Consider the following 23307-nt stretch of genomic DNA (forward strand, 5'->3'; position numbering starts at 1 on the left):
GGGTCTACAGTAATAACCTATGATGTGCAAACAGTTAGTCAGTATTATCACGGTTGTGTATGTCAAGGTCACAATGACACACTAAATTAAAAACCTATAATTGTGGTAGGCCATTAAATGTTGTTGGTAAATTCCATGGTTGCAGAGTTGTAAACTTTAAAATAAAAAAATATCACTTCACCAAAACATGTGACATCACCAGTTATTCCTGTGGCCACTTTAAATACCGTACATACAACAGAGTGTGGCGTTTTGTTATAGGTAGGGTGTATTGCAATCTGTATCACTGGTATTAACATTTGAATTAAATATATATACTAGTATTGTGGTAATCTCTTGCATCACAAATAATGATTTTGATGGACATAGCATTGACTTAAATATATTTAAATAATGGAGGACAACCCAATTTTTTAAATTATTTTTATCCATGTAATTATTATACTGCCGTACAAAAGAAACTATACCAAGACTGAGAGATTACTGAAGAAAACCCAAAATATATTGCTTGTTTAAAAAACATATATTCAGGAGAATGGTCTTTCTGGCATGTTGTGAATTTTTTTTCCATAAAAGCACAAACATATTGAATGACCATTTCATTTCTTTTATCCAAATTATAAAGAAAATTGAAACCAATGTTTCTTGGTATAGTTTCATTTGGACGTCAATATACATGTACTAAAATATCATGCAATGTATTTATTTTGATACATTTCACTTTCCACAACTGCCACAAGCTTGTACAATGTAACTAATACACAGACTAGTGACGTCAGAAGTGGGCCATAAGAGTATTCAATGTTTTATTATGACCCATGTCATAAAGATAGCCTGGAAAAATACAATATTTATGTACCGGGTAACTGTTTATTACAAACGATGTGGGTAATCTACCTACATAAATACCTACCTACACACACACAGAGATATATCAAGAATTGTATTCAATATAGTTAATAACCTCCTGTTAACATCTTGTCCTACTCTGATTAACTGAACAAAATTAAGCAAGGGCCAGTAGATATATTTTGCATTATTCTTTAAATATGGTAAAAAAACAAAACCCCCCAGAAAAAACCCATCTTCCATTGTAAGGTGTCAACAATTTGAAATGTTCTTAAAATTGATAATTTAAAACAACAATTTAGACCAAACAAAATATCAAGTATCATTACAAACATGTAACGATTCCTAGCCAAATGAGCATTTCTGTAATTTTCATAAATGCATGAAAAACCTACTATGTGCAAGGTTTTTGCATGTATCATGGGTCAGATTTTACTGAAATAGTGTTTAACGTCATCTGTGATCAAAACTTACTAAAATAATAAAACACAGGCACCAAAATACCAAAAGTCTACCGGGCCCATATTTTCGAAGCTATCTTAACGCTACGAAATCGTAAAACCATTATGTGCTGTAGTGAAGTCATAGCCTATGATGGTTTTACGATTTTGTTACGCTAAGATAGCTTCGAAAATCCCTAGCCTGGTCCGTAATTAATTTTGTGTAGTTTGTTTCTCTTACCATTGCATTGTTCCATTGCAGAACCGCCTAAGTGTAAATACAGTTCTCTTCTATTAAAGGTTAACTTTACAATAAAATTATTAACTGAGCACATCAGGCAATCACTCTACCAACTGAGCTAAATCCCATCCAAGAAAAACGTTTGTAAGGCACTCGTATCATTAGGTGTGCAATTTTTACCTTTTTATTTAATAATATGTAAATTAACTACTCGCAACAAAATATGCACTTTTTTAATGAGAAAAAAAGTCTCATAAGATATTTATGATATGCATAAAACCTGAGAAATATAAACAAACATGTAACGCTGATTTGTTGTTGTCATGGAGAACTATGCCGAAATAATACCAATCTGCTGTTGCCATGGAGAAGATGGAGGAAGTGTGTAGTAAACATCGGTTTCCTCCCCATGCCGGCATTCTTCAAAGAAATCACTAAATTTTGATGAAACGTTTCTAGCAGTATGCATTACCCCACAGTCCAGTAAACCAAATGATTTACTAAGACAGATTTTGATCTGACCCAGGTAAGAATTCCTATCATGCTGAAAAAAGAAGAAGAAATCTTAATTAACATAAAGTTGTTTCAGATTTGTATTCCTGGGTGAAGGAGAATTTAACATTTAGAATGACCTGATCCTCTAAAAACATTGTCAATTTTCAAAGCCTGTTTTTATCTTGCATACTTGTAACTACATATATTTACAAACACCTGAGCACAAAACATGCCCATAAATAGACAGACAGAATGACAGACAACATCACAGTTTGTAAACTTTAAAAAATATTATAACATTTTGTTGATCGAGATGCAAAATTAGCTTCAGATATCTTCCAGTGATATGGAATGAATTGTTGACATTTGACTACAATAGTTACTGTACTTACAATGATATAGACAGTTTGTCAAATCAAATGTCAATAAATATATTTTTTTGTGTCAATAAATATATATTTTAGGTCCTAGTAAAACGTTTAAAATAAAAAATACCCTCAACTGTGCTTCATCGTATGTCATATACTGCCTTACTTGCAAACTTTGCCAGTTAACGCACTAGTGCAGGGGATAATTAAATCCTTTCTGGCCTCACAAATTGTCCCCATGCCGTATGTATTGATGTATGAATATCTATATATTGTATGTATGTCGAGGTTGACTGTTGCATACATAGATGTATGTATGTATGTATGTATGTATGTATGCCCACAAATGACTGTCCGATCAGATGTCGGGAATTAACCTGCTTATATCAATTTAATGTTCAAGCTTGCTTGTTTCGAGCACGATTTCCGACTAGAGACAGAAACTGTACTCGGAACGAGAGGGGGGAGTGTTAAAAGTTAAAAACGTTTACTGGCTTTAACAACTAAGACTTGTTATACCCCTTTATTCTTTAATTTTATTGTCATGCTATTGGTCAGCTCCTGTTTTGTTACCTAGCTTTGTGTTTTTAATTTCCAAGCTGGCATTCTTTATTTTATACCTTACTAGTTATATGCCCAGCACTTTGTTTATTCTCCTGAGGATGTTGGTTTTTAGACTAACGTTGAATATTTTAAATATTTTTATGTAATTTAAAATTTTAAGGTGGTTTCAGTGGAAACATATATTTTTATGTATACTTTTTAAAAAAAAAAAAATATTTTGTAAGCTATATACTTACAGATACACATGTAATGTTTGTGCGAACTCCAAGTGAAGCTGTGAGCACTTTCCATATTTGACTAACCTGAAATTCAATATAATTTAAACTTTTATTAAACTTTGCCTTAAATTACTCAGAAAAATAATGATAATATCAGCAGTTACAGTACTAACAAAAACAATGTACCTCACAACAGGTACACATGTATATCAAGGGCTGTGGCATGTGCTATCCTGCTTACTGTAAAATGCATATAAAAGATCCATTGTTACTTTGCATGTACACGTATAACGGCAGGTAAATATTACCCTCCTTTGACTAGTCTCTGGAGATTGCTGGGAAGTGAGAGTAATAGCCAAAGTCTGATATTAGGAAGTAAAATTAATTTTCAGCTACTTTGCTCTGGCATTCACCAAATTCGCCAACTGCAAATTTATTTTAATTTGGAGAAAGCATTTCATATAATGATAGATACTTTGTTGGTCTCTGCAGTTTTTGAAGTTTAATAAATAATTTGGCAAACTTTTCTGCTGACCCAGAGCCAGCCCAGTAAACTTTTGTTTTGTTTAACGACATCACTGGAGCACATTGATTAATTAATCATTGGCTACTGGATGTCAAACATTTGGTCATTCTGACTCGTAGTCATCAGAGGAAACACGCTACATTTTATCTAATGCAGCAAGGGATCTTTTATATGCACTTTCCCACAGACAGGGAAACCCATACCACAGCCTTTTTCCAGTTGTAGTGCACTAGTTGGAATGAGAAAAAACCAAATCAGCTGAATGGATCCAGTAAACATTACGATGAACAAACACATATTGGATATACAGACACTGAAGTTGAAAACTAGAAAACTAGAAAATGTATTTAATATGTAGTAATTTTAATTGTTTAAAAGGCTGTATTATTTGGAAACACTTTACAGTAGCATCATATTCAGGATGGTCCGTTTAAAAATAAGTTGACACTATACAGTTAAATACTGGTACCATAATTATAAAAATATTTCAAACTGAAAACTGACCCTGTATGTTTCACTTTCGCTTGGTACAATTCCGTTTTCTTTTAAAAGTCTAAAATAGAAATAAGAAATAAATAATCAACTGATGAAAAACACAGACCTGTGAATAAAAAAACAACAAAAAGTATTACCCTCCCCCCCCCCCTCCCCAACAAACAAAAAGCACCAAGCCAAGAAATCCCGTTAATGACTCCATTTAAACTTAAAGTAAAATGTACTGACAATTAGAGGCAAGAAGAAGTGCCAAACTAACAAAGTCTGTTTTTCTTAAACACAAGTGTTTAAAAATTGTAAATGTATGATGTACGTAGTTACACGTTTGTAAGACATAAACACAGGTGTTTAACAATTGTAAATGTATGATGTACGTAGTTACACGTTTGTAAGACATAAACACAGGTGTTTAAGAATTGTAAATGTATGATGTATGTAGTTACACGTTTGTAAATGATATTAGAGTACTTTATTTATCTAATTATTATTATATACAGCCAAATGTTAACAAAATGAATATACTTTTTAATAAGCAGAGTAAACATGTATTAATAAAACTATGTGATTACATTAAACAAGGTTTAACAAGAATGTGATCTAGAAATGAAGATGAGTACATGTATTTACTGTATTATTTATTTATTATACTTTGTTCTCCAAATGTTATCTGTATATGTCTGTAACTTGTTCACTTTGTAAATATTATATTATTATATTACCTCATGTACCATGTATATGGTCTGAGTGAATAAAGAATTGAATAAGACATAAACAGGCTTTGTGAATTCGGCCCTAGGCCTAATTAATCAGAGTTCTCACTGCTCCATTTAAGCAGGGCGGCCCACCCTACTATTGCATTTTGCCGTCCTCCTTTCATGTTCTGCTGCCCTCCTTTATTTTTCTACGCCCCTCTTTATTTTCCCGCATCCTACTATATTTTACAGCACTTATCTCTGCTATTTCCAAATGCACACTTTTTTCCACACATAAAAAAACAACAGCGATCAGTTTGCACAATGGACATCAAAGGAAACAAGCCACGTTGTGTGTACGAAAAAGCAACTGACAAAATTTTTACTACAGTTACCGTAACATAATTTAAAAGTATTTTTAACAGCCTCTCGCAACTGTGAAAAAAGTTCTAACAGTCTCTATTTTGTCCCATACCTGTATCCATTTGTATGTTTAATACACACAATAAAAGTTATATTTTATTTGAGCAATGAAAACATTTTATTTTTTATAGGCAAAATAAGGAGTATGTCTTTCCACAAAGTTGACCAACACACAACAATATGGTAACCAAGCTTCCCACCCCTTTTTTTATTTGAAGAGTGTGGTGTCATGCAGCTGCCCTCCTTTAATGTTCACCCAGCGAGAACACTGTTAATAATCAGCTACTGGATGTCAAACTTTTGGTAATTTTGAAATGTACTCTTCAGAAGAAACCCGTTACAACTCACTAATACAGGCCTAGGCATGACAGATGAGCAGCTGCTTATACTCATCTCATACTCACCCAAAGATGGGAAGTGCACGGTGAGTGTATCTACACTTGCCTGTTATCATTTACCTTTATACTGTATTTTCTCTAATACATATACAGAACTTCACATACATTAGGTCAGGTCAGGTCATAGGGTTTTACGTGCACATTCAGAACAAACTGTTGTAGTGCACACCTATCATGGGCACAAGAGCCGACCTTGGCTGGCTCTTCCGTCCATGACAGGAAAGGTGGGGGGGGGGGGGGGGGGGGGAGAGGAGGGACTGCCTGCACTGGCAGGTGCAAGGGAGCATCAGCAGCAGGTGGGGGGGATATGGTTAGAGCTGTAGTGGACTATCAGCCATCTTTGGTTATAGTGCACCTGGGCGGGAACGACATTGCTCCTGGGACTGCCCCTAAGGACATAATTGATCGTCTGCTGGTGTTTCGTCGGCGGTTGCTGAACAAGGGTGTGGAGAGAGTCTGTGTGATGGTGGATTTTTAAGAAGTCCCCCGAGATGACAATAGCCTTGTTTAACACGTTGAGAAATGCTGTGAATTGGGGTATGAAGAAGGCTATATGATGCAACTTAGTGCCCTTGTCGACTAAATACCCAGATGATTTTATGGAGGACGGAGTCCATTTCAATGCCCGTGGAATGCGGAAGTAGTTCTTCTGCATTCATAATACTATCAGGCCACGGTAGTATTTAAAGAAAAAATGGCCCTTTTAAGGGCCACTATTTCACTAGAGAGTGTGATATACCAATTGCCAATCACGAATCTAATAAAAACATTTATGTGTATAGTTATCTAATTTTAACCTAGCTAGGTTTATACTAACGTGCCGCTACCCCCTGCCGTTGGTCTTCCGGGGGTGGATTGCATGGTCCTGGTCGAGAGCTTATGGTCGCTTATCCATCCAGGAGGCATACAGGCAAGGGGTGTTGGTTAGTTAGGTATTGTTAATGTCTATAGTCACATACGTTGTTTTTGCTTCCTATTTATTGCACAAGTTTATTTTGCATAAGAATATATACCACGAGACCGCATAGCAGTCGAGTGGTATGTTCTTTCGCAAAATAAACGAGTGCAATAAATAGGAAGAGAAAACAACATATGTGAAGTTCTATATTTATTACATACCTTCATTTATGTTTTACAAAAATGGTTTTTAATTTAACGTCATAACAGCACTTTGTTAAATCTATGATCAAAACTCCTTTCATGGATTCATTTAACGTTAAGAATCATACTCTGCGGCAGCCTTGTGTAATGTTTCAAATACAGTATGACGTCATTTGTAAGTCATATATGACGTAAGTAAATAAAAGGCGCTAACTGCTGTAAAAAGAAAAAGGGAATTCCCCATTTAAAAGTTCCGGTCCAGATTGCACATATGTGCGATACAGAATAAATTTATTACACGGTTTCAAAAGGCCTTTATCACTATAGTAAGATTGAATAGGTATGTAATAAAAAATTAACACTGGGCCTCCAATAAGCATTGAATAAGATGGCCAATAACCGATTATTCATAAACGATGACATTGACTTTAAGTGAAAAGAGTAGTCCTATAAGTATAAGACCACCTCAACAGTAACTCTCATTTTTAGAGTTGAAAATTACAAGTGTATTGATTGTTGTGTGTTTACTGTTTGAATTTTGTAACAGTTTGAATTTAAAATATTTATTTATACTTTATATTTTCCACTGCTAAAATTAGCTTGAAAAAATAAGTGCCAGACCTCAAATATGCACCAGGTTTGGGACTCTTTTGTAAGGAATAAGTGCCCAGGTGTATATCTGAGGAAATATGATATGTGGAACTCATCTCCTTATTTGGAAATTTTCACATGGAATTAGTTTGTTTTGTTTAACGAAACCTCTAGAGCACATTGATTTATTAATCATTAGCTACTGGATGCCAAACATTTGGTAATTTTGACATATAGTCTTAGAGAGGAAACCTGCTACACTTTTCCATTAGTAGCAAGGGATCTTTTATATGCACCATCCCCCAGACAGAATAGAATATACCACAGCCTTTGATATACCAGTCGTGGTGCACTGGCTGGAACAGAAATAGTCCAATGGGCCTACCGACATGGATCAATCCCAAACTGACCGTACATCAAGCGAGTGCTTTACCACTGGGCTATGTCCCATTCCCCATCCGAAATTATGATCAGGAGAACGATAAATTGATTGCCTGCTTTTTACAAGTGGAGAATGAGAGGCCTATAATAACCAGCCTTTAAATGATACATTCTGTTAACAGTGGTGTATAAAAACTAGTGATGCAACTTGCATTTCAACAATATGAATCGGCAAAAAAATACACAACTACACACAGACAGAAAAGTTTAATAATGTTTGTACTTACTTTCGTAGGTCATATTTCTTTTGCAGTTTCAGAGCAGCTTTAAAATAAAGGAGCTCATTATGAGTTGCTTTCAGGTTTGTACTGCAAGTGCCATGTCTTTTCCATTCATGCTCCCTGAAATTAAACACTGAAGAATCAGTGTTAACATTCTATTGAAAATTACATAATATACACAGCATGTAAAAACTGCTTACAGGATATAAAGATCCTGAGCAGATACTGCGTAACCTGCACAATGGGATTTATGATGATTATAATAAAATCTCAGCTTACTGTTAATCCATATAGTTATTAGCTATCTAACAGACAGATAGACAGACAGAGAGACAGAGACAGAGACAAAGAGAGAGACAGAGAGAGAGAGAGAGAGAGAGAGAGAGAGAGATCTTGTGATCTTTTGCAAGCATTTTCATATTGACAGAACACTCAATCCTACAACCCACCGCACCTCAGGCGAGTGCTTGTTACAAAACTAAATTTCAATCAAATTATTCCAAAAATATTTGTTTAACAGTGATGTAAAACTTATATTACTTGTTACTTTTGACTCTTTAACTACACTTAGTCTATAAATATTTACATATAAAATGAATTGCTCAGCTTACCAAAAACAGTCTTCACAGGTATCAGGAAATAAATTTGGCCAATATATTTTTAATTGCGGCACAATACTCTGAAAGTAAAAACATAAATTTTTATGAAATAATATTTAAAAAACCCAACAGGAACAAATATACTATTGACAATATGAACAAAACTAAAATTCTATAAAAATAACTGAATAAAGTTAATCCGTTTCCCCGACAACTGCATGGGGAACGTTTTTTTTTCTTCAAATTTTATGTACAAAGTGTATACTAAAAGTCAATAAAAACAAAACAAAGGTTAACTTAGCATTTTAGTCCATGACTATTAGGCTAAGAAAAGCACCTTTCATTTCTAGCTGTGGTCCATTAAATACCATGTACTGGCAGGCAACCAAATATTTTTTATTAAAAAATTAGTGAATTGGTATATATCTCTGAATATTTATTATAAAAAATAAATAAAAGTAATGTCTCTGTTTAAAACTACAAGTTTAAAATCTCAACGTTTCTTCAACTAAATGTTGACATCGTCAGGAGAAAACTAAACATAAAAACACGAGTTCAGCCTTTAAAACCAGTAGGATAAACACAGTTATTAAATCTCTTAAAATTATATATCAACAGGGCCAGCGAGTACAATATTACAAGAATCAGAAGAATATCTAACTATGCAAGACAGATCCATTCCATGAGGTCAACCCATACGGAATAAATCTGTCTTGTATAGGCTATGACATCAAAGGGTTTAACATGGGGAGTATTACTTCGCTGGTAATATATTATGTCATATTAATGCAAGTTGGTTAGTTTTAGATCCATATTTTGTTATTAAAACCTTCATTATAAAAGCTATCTTGTTAATTTATAGGGTTAAATTATATTTAACACATGAAACAGATGCGGCAAATATGATAGTGTAGTTTATTTATGATAAAATGGTCAAATAAAGAAGTTACTTTTTCAGCCATCTTTGTTTGTGCATGTAAAATAATGGTTTATTTATCAAGTGGATGAAAGAAAAAGACTTCATCATATGCGGTCATGACCACATATTACATACGATGGAGTGTTATTAGTCCAGCAAAAAACTTACGTCTATCTCATCAGGACTAAAGGGCCAGCTTTCGTTGCAGAACAAAGGTCCTTTTGTGTACTTCTTGTCAGGCCTGAAAAATTAACAAACTGAAAAATGAAAACTTAAAGCCATAGTGTCATGGATTTCAAGTCAGTTTTTGTCTAATAATGGAAATTATAAATGAAAATTATCTTCACTTTAGCATTATGGTATGATTTTTATTTAACACCTTTTGAGGAATCTGTTGGTACTGTACAGTAGCCTACTTGCCAGAATGTTTTGGTTGATCTACTACAAAGAAATGCCATATCAAAGATGTAGAAAATTTTTAAAGTCTTAAAGGAATGCTTAATCAAAGCTTTTGGACTGGTATGCATATTCAACGATATATAATGCACATTATTGCTTAATACTTGTATTAACAAGTATAATCTTATATTTAATTAATAAAAAGGTTAAATGTGACGTCTATTATATATAATGGGTGCAGCCATTTTGTACCATCCCAGTAAATATGCTTCCTGGTGAGCCGGTGGTTACAAAATACTTAACGTGTCACATCAGGAATTAGTCTTAGAACTGAAGAAACAAGTGTACCTGATTTTTCCAATGCATCGCAATGTTCTGTTATAATATCCATCCAGTAAGCCAACAATAAGTATATATTGTTTTTCAACACAAAATAAACCACCATAGTCAAAATAACTGTATTATTTTTTTCCATACATTAACCCACGTACTGAAATGATAATTGGAGTGTTTTCTCGTTAATTGGTATTTTCTTCCGTGACCTGTACCTCTGGTTCCTGATTGGCAGGTGTATATTTGGACAGTCACCTGTCAAGACACAAAAAAATATGTGCCTGCTTTAAGATCACAGGGTATTGTGGGATAACCAGCCACCTCTAAAATGGTAATGGACATTATCAGCTGTCCTGCTTTATTACTGTAAATAATTCTGTAAACCCCTTGATTAAGTAGACTTTCCCATCTAAAATCACAAAACTGACCAATTACGTAGGCCCAAACAAAATAAAATTATCACTTGGGTATTGTGAGTGGTCGTTTTTGCTCCAACTTACCCTACCAATAGCCTAATAATATGCACTTTTTCTTTGGATTTTTTAAGCAAGAAAAAAACACTATAACCCCATTTCGTTCTATTAATGCAAATTGAAATATATTTAGTTAAAGGCATATTGTCACAGACCACTGACCTATTTTATGGTCTAACAAAGTATTACCTGAACAAAAATAATTTGATTTGTCCCTAAATGTACTTTATTCAACCATCTTCATAAGCACCATACTCCATTTTTTCATGACATTTTGATTTCCAACAATTAATGTAATTTTTATTTATTATCCATTTTTAGAGAAATAAGGTCCTTAAATTTGTGACAGTATGCCTTTAAATAGTTTATTACATTATCAAGTCTTTTATTTTGTTTTACAAGTCAGCTGATGAAACTCTTCTGGTGGAGCAGTTTACATCACAGAAAATAAAAAATTTCGAATACTAGAATAAAGTTCTGGTGATTCTAATAAGTCTGCTGCTTTTAAATTTAGACTGCCACAATTCACCCAGGAAATGGTTTGCAGTACACATCAATTTTCAAGTGGTGCAACGAACATGCTAACAGAACAAGGGTTCGCATAGAATATTGTGTCCTGCTTTCTGAAATCACCTGAAGCAGAGAACATGTACATACCACAATCCATGAATTGTCCATGTTGTTACAGATGGAGGTACTACACATGTGTTATGCTGAAATAAACAAAATAACAATTATTAGAGGCAAATTTTCATTATGTAACACATTTTCACATTCAATGTTGTACACACCTATCAGCTTTCACCCAATCAGTTGTATAACATGGCTTAAAACTCAAATTAATCTACACTTATCACGGACGTAGAAAGGTGCCAAAAAAGGGGGCACAGACTATATAAATACACGCCAAGGGCGGATCCAAGGGAGGGGACCAGGGGAACCTGTCCACCCCCCTAAAAAATAAAAGTGCCTTCTTTTTTTAACAATTTTCATTGAAGTGCCCTTTTCAGGGAGTTGCTCTATGCACCCTTTGCCTTTGGTCCTCTCCCTAAAATGTTTCCTGGGTCTGCCCTTGCATGTATAAATATATAAAAACCATCGCTGCTGAAAAGTGGGAGGGGGACATGCCCCTCTGCTTCTCCCAGCTTCCTAAACCAGTGCTTATCTGAATTTACATTAAAACTAAATTTTAGTTTTATAGTAGATATACATCAGTACATTAGTAAAACATTTGTATTTTCAATAAAAACACTGACATTTATATATTTCTTTCAATACAAATGCCCTGTCTGAATGAAATAGACATAGTAATGCTGATTCAGAATCAATGGGGCATAGCACCGACCTCGAACAACTTGCATATATGGCACATATGGCATATATGATTAGTGGCATTCATGTGCAACAGATTGCGTTTGCTAGAAAACCTTCAATCCAAAAACCATCTGATTTCTTCCAAGACAGTTCACTGAAAGATGGCAAAGCTGAACAGCAGCAGCAGACAAAGAGCAACTGGCATGTTACAACAGGGTAGATGTTTAAGTTTTTTTACCAGGGAGGAAAAATGTTTGTATTGTTTAACAACACCACTAGAGCACATTGATTTATTAATCATCGGCTATTGGATGTCAAACATTTGGTAATTTTGACATATAGTCTTAGAGAGGAAACCTGCTACATTAGTAGCAAGGGATCGTTTATATGCCACATCCCACAGACATGATAGTACATATCACGGCCTTTGATATACCAGTCGTGGTGCACTGACTGGAACGAGAAATAGCCCAATGGGCCCACCGACGAGGATCAATCCTAAACTGACCGTGCATTAAACGAGCACTTTACCACTGGGCTACATCCCTCCCCTTACCAGGGAGGAAGTGCAACAATTAAAAATGTCACCTTCAGTATTCAGGAAGAAGATGTACTGTTTAAAAACTTTCTTCGGGCAACTACAGTATTCAGCGAGGAGATTCAACATTTAAAAAGGACACCTTCATGCATAATTTCCCCCCCACCCCCATTTTTATTAACATGATATCCACATACATAATACAAGAAAGACGTAAATATAATACATAGTTACATCCTTCATGTATCATATTCAAAGGTATACTAAGCAGTGGACAATATTTCAAAATCTCAGAAAACTGAAGTCAGTTCATGGAGTTTTATTTAGGTAACTGATTGTTCAGTTATGTGAATATAGTTCTCGTAACCGATGAGTTAGGCCTACCTAATCCAAAAACACTTGAACTACGGTTCTGTACTACATTGGTGCTTCAAATGTATTTAAAAACAAACTGATTTTTACTTTCATTACTGACATATTGTACTTTTAATTTTAGAATGTAATTGTTCACCACATAACCGATTGGCGGTTCTCGTGACTTTAAAGTTGCATAACCCACGCGCGAACAAAACAACGGTTCTCGTGAAATATTGTGCCCACAAAGTTCTCTTAGGCTCTGCTAGACAACAAAGCATCCTCTTTGCAAGTCTTTTAGCATTGCAAAGTACAAGGAGAGATATTTTTTAGTTTCCCTTAAAATGTGGATTTATATATTTCCAGTATAGCTCCTCATAATCAAAGTTAGGGGGTGGGGGGGGGGGGGAATTAAAAACTACCCTCAATTTATTCCACGTCGAAGTCTGGTACATTAGATTTGTTATGTTTCATTTGTACCTTTGTATACATATTATTTATTTGTCATCACTTTGCATGTTTTAAAACCTCTGAACCATGACTCAAATGTACAATTCAATGCTAATCCTATTTACATCTCGCTCCAGACAGTGCACCATGACTGGTATATCAAAGGCTGTGGTATGTGCTATTCTGTCTATGGGATGGTGCATATAAAAGATCCCTTGCTGTTAACTGAAAAGAGTAGCCCATGAAGTAGCGACAGCAGGTTTCCTCCCTCTATATACAGGCATCGAAATAAGCATTGTGTCTGGTAACCCATTTACAGGTTACCACAAAATATAGCCTGGTAATCTATAGGTTACCACAACTATATGATAGTTAGAATTGAATTCCTGTTACTACTACTTTTTAACGCCCTTACATGTGTGCCAGATGATTATTTTAGTATACATGCATTTATTAACGTTCTGAAATTGAATCGGTGTGAGCGAACATCGGTACGAGAAAAGAAATCTGGAAGTAAATTTTCTAGTGGGCGCTGCTTAAACGCAGATTGCCAAAATTGCTTGCAATTACACAAGTGCACACGAACATCAGTGCAATTTCGTACGAGAAAACAAAATGCAGAAGTAAATTTATCTAGTGGACGTTGCTTAAATGTGGAATGACTATAATTGTTTGCAATTGCACAAATACGTGCGAACATCGATGCAATTCCTTACTAGAAAATGAAACGCGGAAGTCCGGAATACATTGCCTGGTTTACGTTTGTAAAGGTAACGTTGAAATTTTTGTCGAGAACGAAACACCGTTCTTGACTTTTCTCCCATGTGGTAACCTCCCGGTAACCTGAACGACCATTCTCGACTTATTTCGATGCCTGTATATATGTCCGGTCCTTAATCATATGTGTGACGCCATATAACCTTAAATAAAATGTGTTGAGTGTGTCGTTAAGGAAACCATTTCCTTCCTTTTATTTACATGTACCTGTTCCCTTGCAAGTATACACATCGCAGTTGGCCATTCCTGTGTAAACACAAAATAATCCCAGTCATAGTCTGTAGCAGTTCTGAAAAGAAATTAACCAAACAGGAATGTTAAGATGTGTGAATTTCACCCTACAATCCCATTTTAAAAATAAAATATGGCAATAGTACCAGACCTGTCAACCTTTATTTAAGAAAAAGCAGGAGATTTGTATTGAAAAAGAAGATTTGTATTGAAAAAGCAGGATATTTGTATTGAAAAAGAAGATTTGTATTGAAATAGGATATTTGTATTGAAAAAGAAGATTTGTATTGAAAAAGCAGGATATTTGTATTGAAAAAGCAAATTTGTATTGAAAAAGGATATTTGGTAACACAAAAAGCAGATTTGTATTGAAAAAGCAGGAGATTTGGTTTATTGAATAAATATTATAATTTCACATTCTAATAAAGAGTAAAAAAGTGCTTCTGCTTTTATTCCTTTGTTTAGAATGGCTGCTGTGTCATTATTTATAAAGTTGGAAATGGCTACAGTGTGCAAAATACCTCTTTTGCAATCTGCTGTGGTTTTGCAGTTTTCACATGTTTCTTGATGTCATTGAGATCACCGGATAGAAAATTAGTGGAGGAGATACATGTAGTACAAAAGGCAAAAACTTCCTTGGATCGTGCACCCCAAACAATACAACTAAACTCTTTTGTTTAAGCTTTCTGAAGTTTGCTTCTGCTGATGGTTTCGGTGCCATTTTCAGACCTCTAATGGTGTCTGATTGGCAGCTAAATCATTGATCATGTGGTTTTATTTCACAATTCCCCATTCGTAAATGGTAATTTTCGCACATTTTCATGATTTTCCATTGAGAATTATTTCCCTTTATGTATTTCACAACACCCTTGGTGAAAACCCCCCCACCATTTTTTTTATTTCTCGGGATATTTATTGTTTGCTCGGGAGATCGCGAAAAAGGTCCATATTCCAGGAGACTCTCGCATGAATTGGTATGGTAGACAGGTCTGCAATGCATGTCCGCTACCAGGCCCAACAAATTTTGTACGTCCTAAGTTTAAGGGCCACACTCTGTGAAAATTGGGTAAATTGCCATGAAAATTAAACTTGATCTTTAACAGTACATAATAAAGCTATATACAACATTTCATTTGGAAAACTATACGTGGGACAGATGGACAGACAGACAAGATAGAGACGAAACCTACAGTACCCTACAACTGGACAAGTAGGGGACTAATACAAGATCTAAAAAAAACAGGACAGGGATATGCCCCACCATTTTGGCCAACCTCAGTGTATAAAAAATGAAATGTCCCTTCCAAATTCATGTATGTTGTAGCTGGATTAATCATTATATACAGTCACTTCTCAAGTCCAAAAACCTTTATGATGGCCTAAGTAGGCCCCTATATTAAAGCTTTCAGTCTGAATTATGCTGAAACTATTTAATATTACTCAGTGTTCTCGCTGCTCCATTTAAGCTGGGCGGCCCGCCCTACTATTGCATTTTGCTGCTCTCCTTTCACTTTCTCCGCCCTCCTTTATTTTTCTGCGCCCTCTTTATTTTCCAGCACCATACTATATTTTACAGCACCTATCTCCGCTATTTCCAAATCGGCAAATAAACACTTTTTTCCACACAAAAAAAACAACGATCAGTCTGCATACGGGATTTCAAAGGAAACTAGCTGCATTGTCACGATTGTGTACGAAAAAGCAATTGACGAAACATTTACTGTAATATAATTTAACAGTATTTTTAACAGCCTCTGTTATGTCCCATACCTGTATTCATTTGTATGTTTAATACACACAATAGAAATTATAGCGTATGCGGATTACCGGGCGGGGGGATTAATACACACAATAGAAGTTATACTTTATTTGAGCAATGAAAACATTTTCACTGGCGTATTTTGCTTTATATTTGCTTTATAATAGTGTAAATATAAAGTGTGCCTCCCCCCCCCCCCCCCCCCCCCAACACTTTTTGGCACCTTCCTACACTCGTGATTTTTATTTTTTTACGGATTCGGCAATCTCCAATTAAAAAAAACCCCACTCAATTGGCGCCAAATTTGTCACGTGATCAGAACGGTCATACACCGCCTTTACAAAAACTAAACTACTTTTTATACGCTGGCGATATTTTACCACAGCGATCGATTCATTCGATGAAAGATGGAAAAAAAAAAAAATGTATACGACATTAGGGGATCACTTTACAAACATCTTTATTGTTTTTGGTATCTCTTGAAATCTTTATTAAAATAATATTAAAACTTTGATCGGTTCAGCAAAACCGGAACTGCCTGTGAATTTCAGACCGATAACATCTTCGGTTCAATTAAAAGACGAGTCTGCTTGTATTTTGTATAAAATTTTGTTGACAAAGTCTACCAACACACAACAATATGGTAACCAAGCCCCCCCCCCACCCCCCCGCTTTTCTTTATTTTTGTTTTTATTTTTTCAAGGGTATCATGCAGCGCGGCCGCCCTTCTTTAATTTTCACCCAGTGAGAACACTGATTACCTTTGGCATCTGCAGGAGAGTAGAACAGCAGCTGTCACTAAAAACTGAAACCAGTATACCATCTTTGTTAGTAGTTCAAAGTTTTCTTTTTTTCTAATTAGAATTGCATCAAGATCTAAAAAAAAAAAAAAATAATAATAATCTTAAAATTAAGCGAAATCCAAATAAGTCACATATTTAGCAACATACAATTTTAGCAAGGTCATCATATTGGAAACTGAAAAAGGAAAAAGCTCAAGCTGTTGGATCAGGTTAAATAATACTTTTGCTCTAGATATTTTGATGTTACGCAGATTACAGACAGCTGAATTTTAGTATAAAAATTGACAATATGCATGCTAACTATTGTTGTTTGCTATCCATTGTAACCATTGTTGTGTGTTCAGTTAATCACCGACAATTCAGTCATACAAACATTTTTCAGGATAGTCTGTTGTCTCTTTAAATTTAGTGTCACAAAATATTAGTCCTGTATGGCCTCGCTAATGTTTTATTCTCTTTAACATTTCCTGATTTACAGTATATATAAGAAAATGGGAAACCTCACAATACCTCAAATGTTTAGACAGAAAACGTTCACCACAAAATAAATTCAGTTACATGTACATACATGTATCTCGTGTGTGTGTATATATAGATATAGATATATATATATATAGAATCTAGCACTGTTGTAAGGTATAGATAAGGCAATTCCAACCCGAGGGACAAAATGTTTTTTTCGTGAGGGCCAAGGTTTACCAAGACCTTTACAAAAAACATTTTGTCCCGAGAGTTGGAATTGCCTTATCTAGATACCTCATAACGGTGATTGCTTCTTTTTCTTGCCCATTTAATTACAGTAACAAAACATTAATTTTGTATGCTACGTATGGTTTGTTTATTGCTGAACGATTCGTAAACATTTCAACTACAAGCAATGAAACTCATTTAAACATACGCTGAAAAATATAGTCCAACTTATGCAATGACATAAAAATGTAACAACGTAACAATAAATATAAAGTTGAAAATATTAATTTGTTTAAATATTTTTAAAACAATGATACAACATGAAATGGCAAACAGAATTTTGAAAACCATGAGTTATGACGTCAATCGTCATAAAACATGAGTTATGACGTCACACATATGCAGAAATCGTTTAGCCCTCGGGTCAGACAGATTTATCTAGCCCTATAGGATCAGACAGATATTTCTAGCACCGTACAAAAGCTTGATAACCCTGTCCAGTGGGTAAGAAATAATTATCTATTTACAGTCAGTCTACAAGCCTCTGAGAATTGAAAATTTGGGTAAGCCATTTATGGGTTAGGCAAAAACAAATTCATGTAACCCATTTTGTTTTTATGTAACCGATCATGAACATGTAAATGATGTCACGAATTCAATGCGCAAATGAAAAATGGGTTACACAAACTGTACTTACATGAGCAATGCGCAAACAAAACTTTAGTTCTAACAATTTTCAGAAACCTGCTGTCTGTGTCTCAGAGGCCCATTAGGCTATTTCTCGCTCCAGCCAGTGCACCACGACTGGTACATCAAATGCTGTGGTATGTGCTATCCTGTCTATGGGATGGTGCATATAAAAGATCCCTTGCTGTTAATCGAAAAGAGTATCCCATGAAGTGGCGACAGCGGGTTTCCTCCCTCAATGTGTGTGTGGTCCTTAACCATATGTCCTTAACCATATAACCGTAAATAAAAAGTGTTGAGTGCGTCGTTAAATAAACCATTTCCTTCCTTCCTTCCTGTCTCAGAGTTGTCCCTCCAACCCAATCTGTCTAGTCAACTTGCCCCAGTGCTTCGTCAATTAAACCCTAATCCAACTGTACATTTTACTGTGTTCAAATCAATTATAATACTGATACCTGTGGACCTTATTGGTAATCATATTTTATGGAAAATAATTTAATATATTTATTTCAGAAAGATGCAAAGTTGTCATTCAAATACAGACATCATTGAAATTCAAATGTAGAAAGCATAGTACTTAATAATATAATGGCAGTTATATTATTACTATGTTTCATCACATTAACACAAAAATAAATAAATACTAGTAATAAATAAAAATCTGTCTATAGTCCGTCCCACAAAGAAAGCCTTTTTTCATGTTATGGAATTTACTACAAGTTTACTACAATTTCTGAGCAGATTGTTTTCTAAATTGGACACAAAAATAGTTTTTGTTTTTTTTTGTTTTTTTCAAACCAAAATGAAATTATTTACAAACTTTTTTTTTTTTTTTTTTAAGTGTTTTGGAAATAACAAAAAACATTACTATTTTTGAGTCCAATTTAGATAACAATCGGCACATAAATAAAAAAACTTGTAGTAAATTCCACAGTATGAAAAAAAAAAGGAAGAAAAAGGGTGTTCCCTGTGCAGGCTATGGGAATAAGTTTAATGATATCAATTGTTCTGCATCACTCACCGATCAGTCAATGTCAGCGTTCGTTATCAAGAATAAACAAAGCAAGCTGCAGTACTGAGTTAGCTTAAAGTTAAACTGTTGAAGTTAATAAATTCACTCAGTAAGCTTAGGGACTCATTAACTGGTGCATAACTTTATTTTGGCTTTAGCGTATTTGTCTTGTAAGATCACATATGTTTACAATAAAATGTCACTTCGGCAACTTACGCAGCGGGTCAAAGGTATTCTGTGTCACGAGTCCTGAAAGGGAAAGTAACTATTAAAAGATTTTATGGAAAACAATCTTCGTGCAGGTTCCATTGGTCCGAACCAATTTCCATTGCCGATAACGTTAAAGCCGCACACCCTAGTTCCATCCAGCGAAAATAAATTATAATTTGGTTAATCTACAAACCTGTAACACACTTAGATCACGTTTTTATCAAATGGAGTGAAAAAGCAGGTTTTATATCGATAAATACCATGGGAATCCCCATGTCCCAGTTGCTTGAAATAATTTTGAAAGTTAGTATTCTGATGTCACCGGTAGATGTCGCTCGAAGCACAACAATGCCTACGTCACGACAAATTTCACAGACTTGGGGTGCGTTCGTTTCACCTCTCCTGGACATGTTCCAACTGTTCTGTCCTGGTTGTATCCCCTCTCCAGATATCGTAAGACTTAGCAAAATTATTGGTTTTACTTTGTAACGTTTTGTATTGAGACACTTACTTGTCTGAACTTTATTGTTACTGAAAATGTTCACGAACTGTGAAGAAAATTCTCACAAATGAACAACAACAAATCGGATGTTGATTACGCGAACCGTGCACGAGAAAACAAACCGAACCAAAATGATAACGGTCACGTGATATACCAACGTCTGTGACATTAAAAATAGATTGGACCTCGCTTGCTTAACGGTTTTTTCTCGACAGAACGTCTTGTGAAAAAATGCAAAAAATGCATTTCGTGGTTTTACAAACATCAGGATTACCAAAAAGCACTTCAGGTGAATGGAAATGTGTATTCTAAATAATAAAATGTAAGTAAAGTGCAATTTTATTTGTGAAAAATGGGGTTTAATAGCAAAAAAAAACCGCCGTAATGGTTAACAAATAGCCGTAACTAGGGTGTGTCCCTTTAACATGTATCAACAAAACTGATATAACTGAGGCACCGGCTTCGGTGTTGTAGTGGTTAAGCCATCGCACTTAAGGCTGGTAGGTACTTTGTTCGCATCCTTGTGTGGTATGACATACGGCCCGGCGTGATATGCGGCACTGTACGTTTAACTGCGCATGCGCGAAATTATGCGGGCCAAATCTCACCATCACCTGCATGATAAATGGACTGCCGTGACATATGGCCCGTTTGTGAAGACTATTACTATGATGATTATAGATATCAATTTTTTACTCCCAGTTAGAAGTCTAACATTTCTGCCATCTTTTATACTTTCCTGTCGCCCTACATACGACTCATAGTGAGTTTGGTTGCTCAGGGAGAGCATGTAAAATACTAAAATGAGATCATTCATGGTTACGCCGTGTGTGTGTGTGTGTGTGTGTGTGTGTGTGTGTGGTTGTGTGTGTGTGTGTGTATGTGCGCGCGCGCGCGCGTGTATGTGTGTGGGTGTGGTTGTTTGTGTGTATGCGCATGTGTGTGTGATGATATAAATTATTCAACTGGGAGATAAATTATTGAGAAAACAAAGATAAGAGCTGATACTATATTGACAGTTTTTCTCTTCTGTGCCGAGTGCGATTAGAATGACCTTAAAAATGTTAAACAAAACCTGGAGGTAGTACTAACCAAATAACTTCCGGATGGGTCAAATTTTGAGGTGCACCCAACTTTTGATGGAAAAGTTGGCACTCCAAGCCCTGTTATTGGTGATAAATGTGAGTGTGTTTTTCATCTGGGCAAAAAATGTATGCAATTTTATTCCTATTCCATATAGTAGGCCCTACCACTGTGTCAAGTAGCCTTGTGCTTGAAACATGTATGGGGTACCTGTAAAAAAACACCTACTCAAATTTTGTGCGGAACTAGGGTAGTCATAGACGCTACCCGTTATTTCTGAAATGAGCAGCTTGACCCAACTCTTTTTCTGATTCACTTCAAAGGTGAGGGGTGGTAGTATTTATATCCGTCGTATTTATATCGATTGATACGCTGCAGGTAGGAGGTTCAGCCACATATGTTACTATTGTCGTCTATGGGATTCGATTTGGTAGTATACACCCTGGAGTATTTGCCATGTACTGTCGACATTTAAGGCTTAGCCCAATAACCGTTCACACACCCCTTTTCAAATGTCTGTCTCCGTCACAGGTGTGCTGGTAACCTAATATAACTAATTTGTGTAAAACAGGATGTCATCCGACAGGCTAGGTAGCTGTGACAAGCGATACAGGTTACGGAAAATCACAGCTGGGAGTGTAGTGAGCTACAGTTTCCATCTAAATTTACTCGTATTCATATCTTGTTCGTCTACTTTTGGTGACTCCACTGTCCAAAGGAAACCAAGCGAGACCTAACTGAAGGAAAGAAGAACTGTTTCATTTAACGACGCACTCAGCACATACAAAAATATGTCACTTCATAATAATTTTACTCTACCTGCAAGAAAATAAGGTGTCACATGGCATTTATGATTTAAAGAGTATTTTTGTTAGTAACCTTCACTGTAGATGAAAATCGCAGTCCATTTAAGAAAAAAATATTTTACCCTGTACTACTGTCTTGGACGAAGGAGCCGGCCAAGGCCGGCTCTTGTGCCCAAGACAGGCGTGCGCTACAACAGCTTGCTCTGAATGTGCACGTAAAGCTCTATGACCTGACCTGACCCTGTACTGGTTTTAATCTCAAGTGTACACCGCATATCAAATGTAGACATTGGGGGAGGGTTGATTGAGTAGACCCGCCAACACACACACCCTCCTGTTCCGCCGTGCCCGATATTACATAAAAATATATTAACTTAAGTGGGAATAGATAATAGTACAAATAATCAGTGTCGCATGTTACTACCAATTATACCTGCATTTTTATAACAAGACAATGTCTTTGTCTCTGTGTTAAATATTTGTGGCGGTTTTTTTTTTTTTTTGGGGGGGGGGGGGGGGGGTTTATTTAGGGGGTAGGAATCTACACAATAAAAACAAACAAACAAATAAACAAACAAACACAAAACAAAACAAAACAAAACACAAAACAATACAACCGCAATTTAGTATAAAATCATTTTTAATTGTAAACTGTATAATACTGTTGTGATTGGTGTTACATTCCCGTTCTTAATTACATTCTTTTTCCGGGATCAAATAGACAATAACACCAACAAATCTGAAAACTCCATATGGTTATCTCTTAATTCAATGAAACAGTAAATATTTTACCGGCCTCGGTGACGTCGTGGCAGGCCATCGGTCTACAGGCTGGTAGGTACTGGGTTCGGATCCCAGTCGAGGCATGGCTCAATGGGTAGTGTAAACCACTTGCATCGACCAGTGATCCATAACTGGTTCAACAAAGGCCACGGTTTGTGCTATCCTGCCTGTGGGAAGCGCAAATAAAAGATCCCTTGCTGCCAATCGGAAGAGTAGCGACAGCGGGTTTCCTTTCAAAATCTGTGTGGTCCTTAACCATATGTCTGACGCCATATAACCGTAAATAAAATGTGTTGAGTGCGTCGTTAAATAAAACATTTCTTTCTTTCTTTTCAGTAAATATTTCATATCATCAAATTCAGTTACATTTTTGTTTTTACACCAAAAATGTATACTAAATATATTTAGTTGGATAATAAACTAAATTAATGTCAATGTGTGTGTGTGTGTGTGTGTGTGTGTGTGTGTGTGTGTGTGTGTGTGTACTCGTGCGTTTGTGTATAATAGGTGGTATACACCAAG

The 23307-nt window shown here is 35.5% G+C and overlaps 1 protein-coding gene and 1 long non-coding RNA gene across 2 annotated transcripts; both read right to left on the reverse strand.

The window, feature by feature from the left end:
- Positions 1–795: 795 nt before the first annotated feature.
- On the reverse strand, positions 796–3391 carry LOC121371989. Its single transcript, XR_005957872.1, has 2 exons — positions 3194–3391; positions 796–2074 (listed from the first exon to the last, which is right to left on the reverse strand). It is a non-coding gene; the product is annotated as an uncharacterized LOC121371989 (long non-coding RNA).
- Positions 3392–4175: 784 nt separating this feature from the next.
- On the reverse strand, positions 4176–19745 carry LOC121369775 (ribonuclease Oy-like). The gene is made up of 8 exons (XM_041494834.1): positions 19618–19745; positions 16971–17085; positions 14427–14508; positions 11444–11499; positions 9750–9822; positions 8675–8742; positions 8070–8183; positions 4176–4254 (listed from the first exon to the last, which is right to left on the reverse strand). The coding sequence occupies exons 2-8, from the start codon at positions 17030–17032 to the stop codon at positions 4176–4178; spliced, it is 534 nt and encodes a 177-aa protein (XP_041350768.1). The 5' UTR covers positions 17033–17085; positions 19618–19745.
- Between the last annotated feature and the right edge of the window lie 3562 nt (positions 19746–23307).

This window comes from Gigantopelta aegis, chromosome 4 (assembly GCF_016097555.1).
Source record: "Gigantopelta aegis isolate Gae_Host chromosome 4, Gae_host_genome, whole genome shotgun sequence".
Taxonomy (NCBI): domain Eukaryota; kingdom Metazoa; phylum Mollusca; class Gastropoda; order Neomphalida; family Peltospiridae; genus Gigantopelta; species Gigantopelta aegis.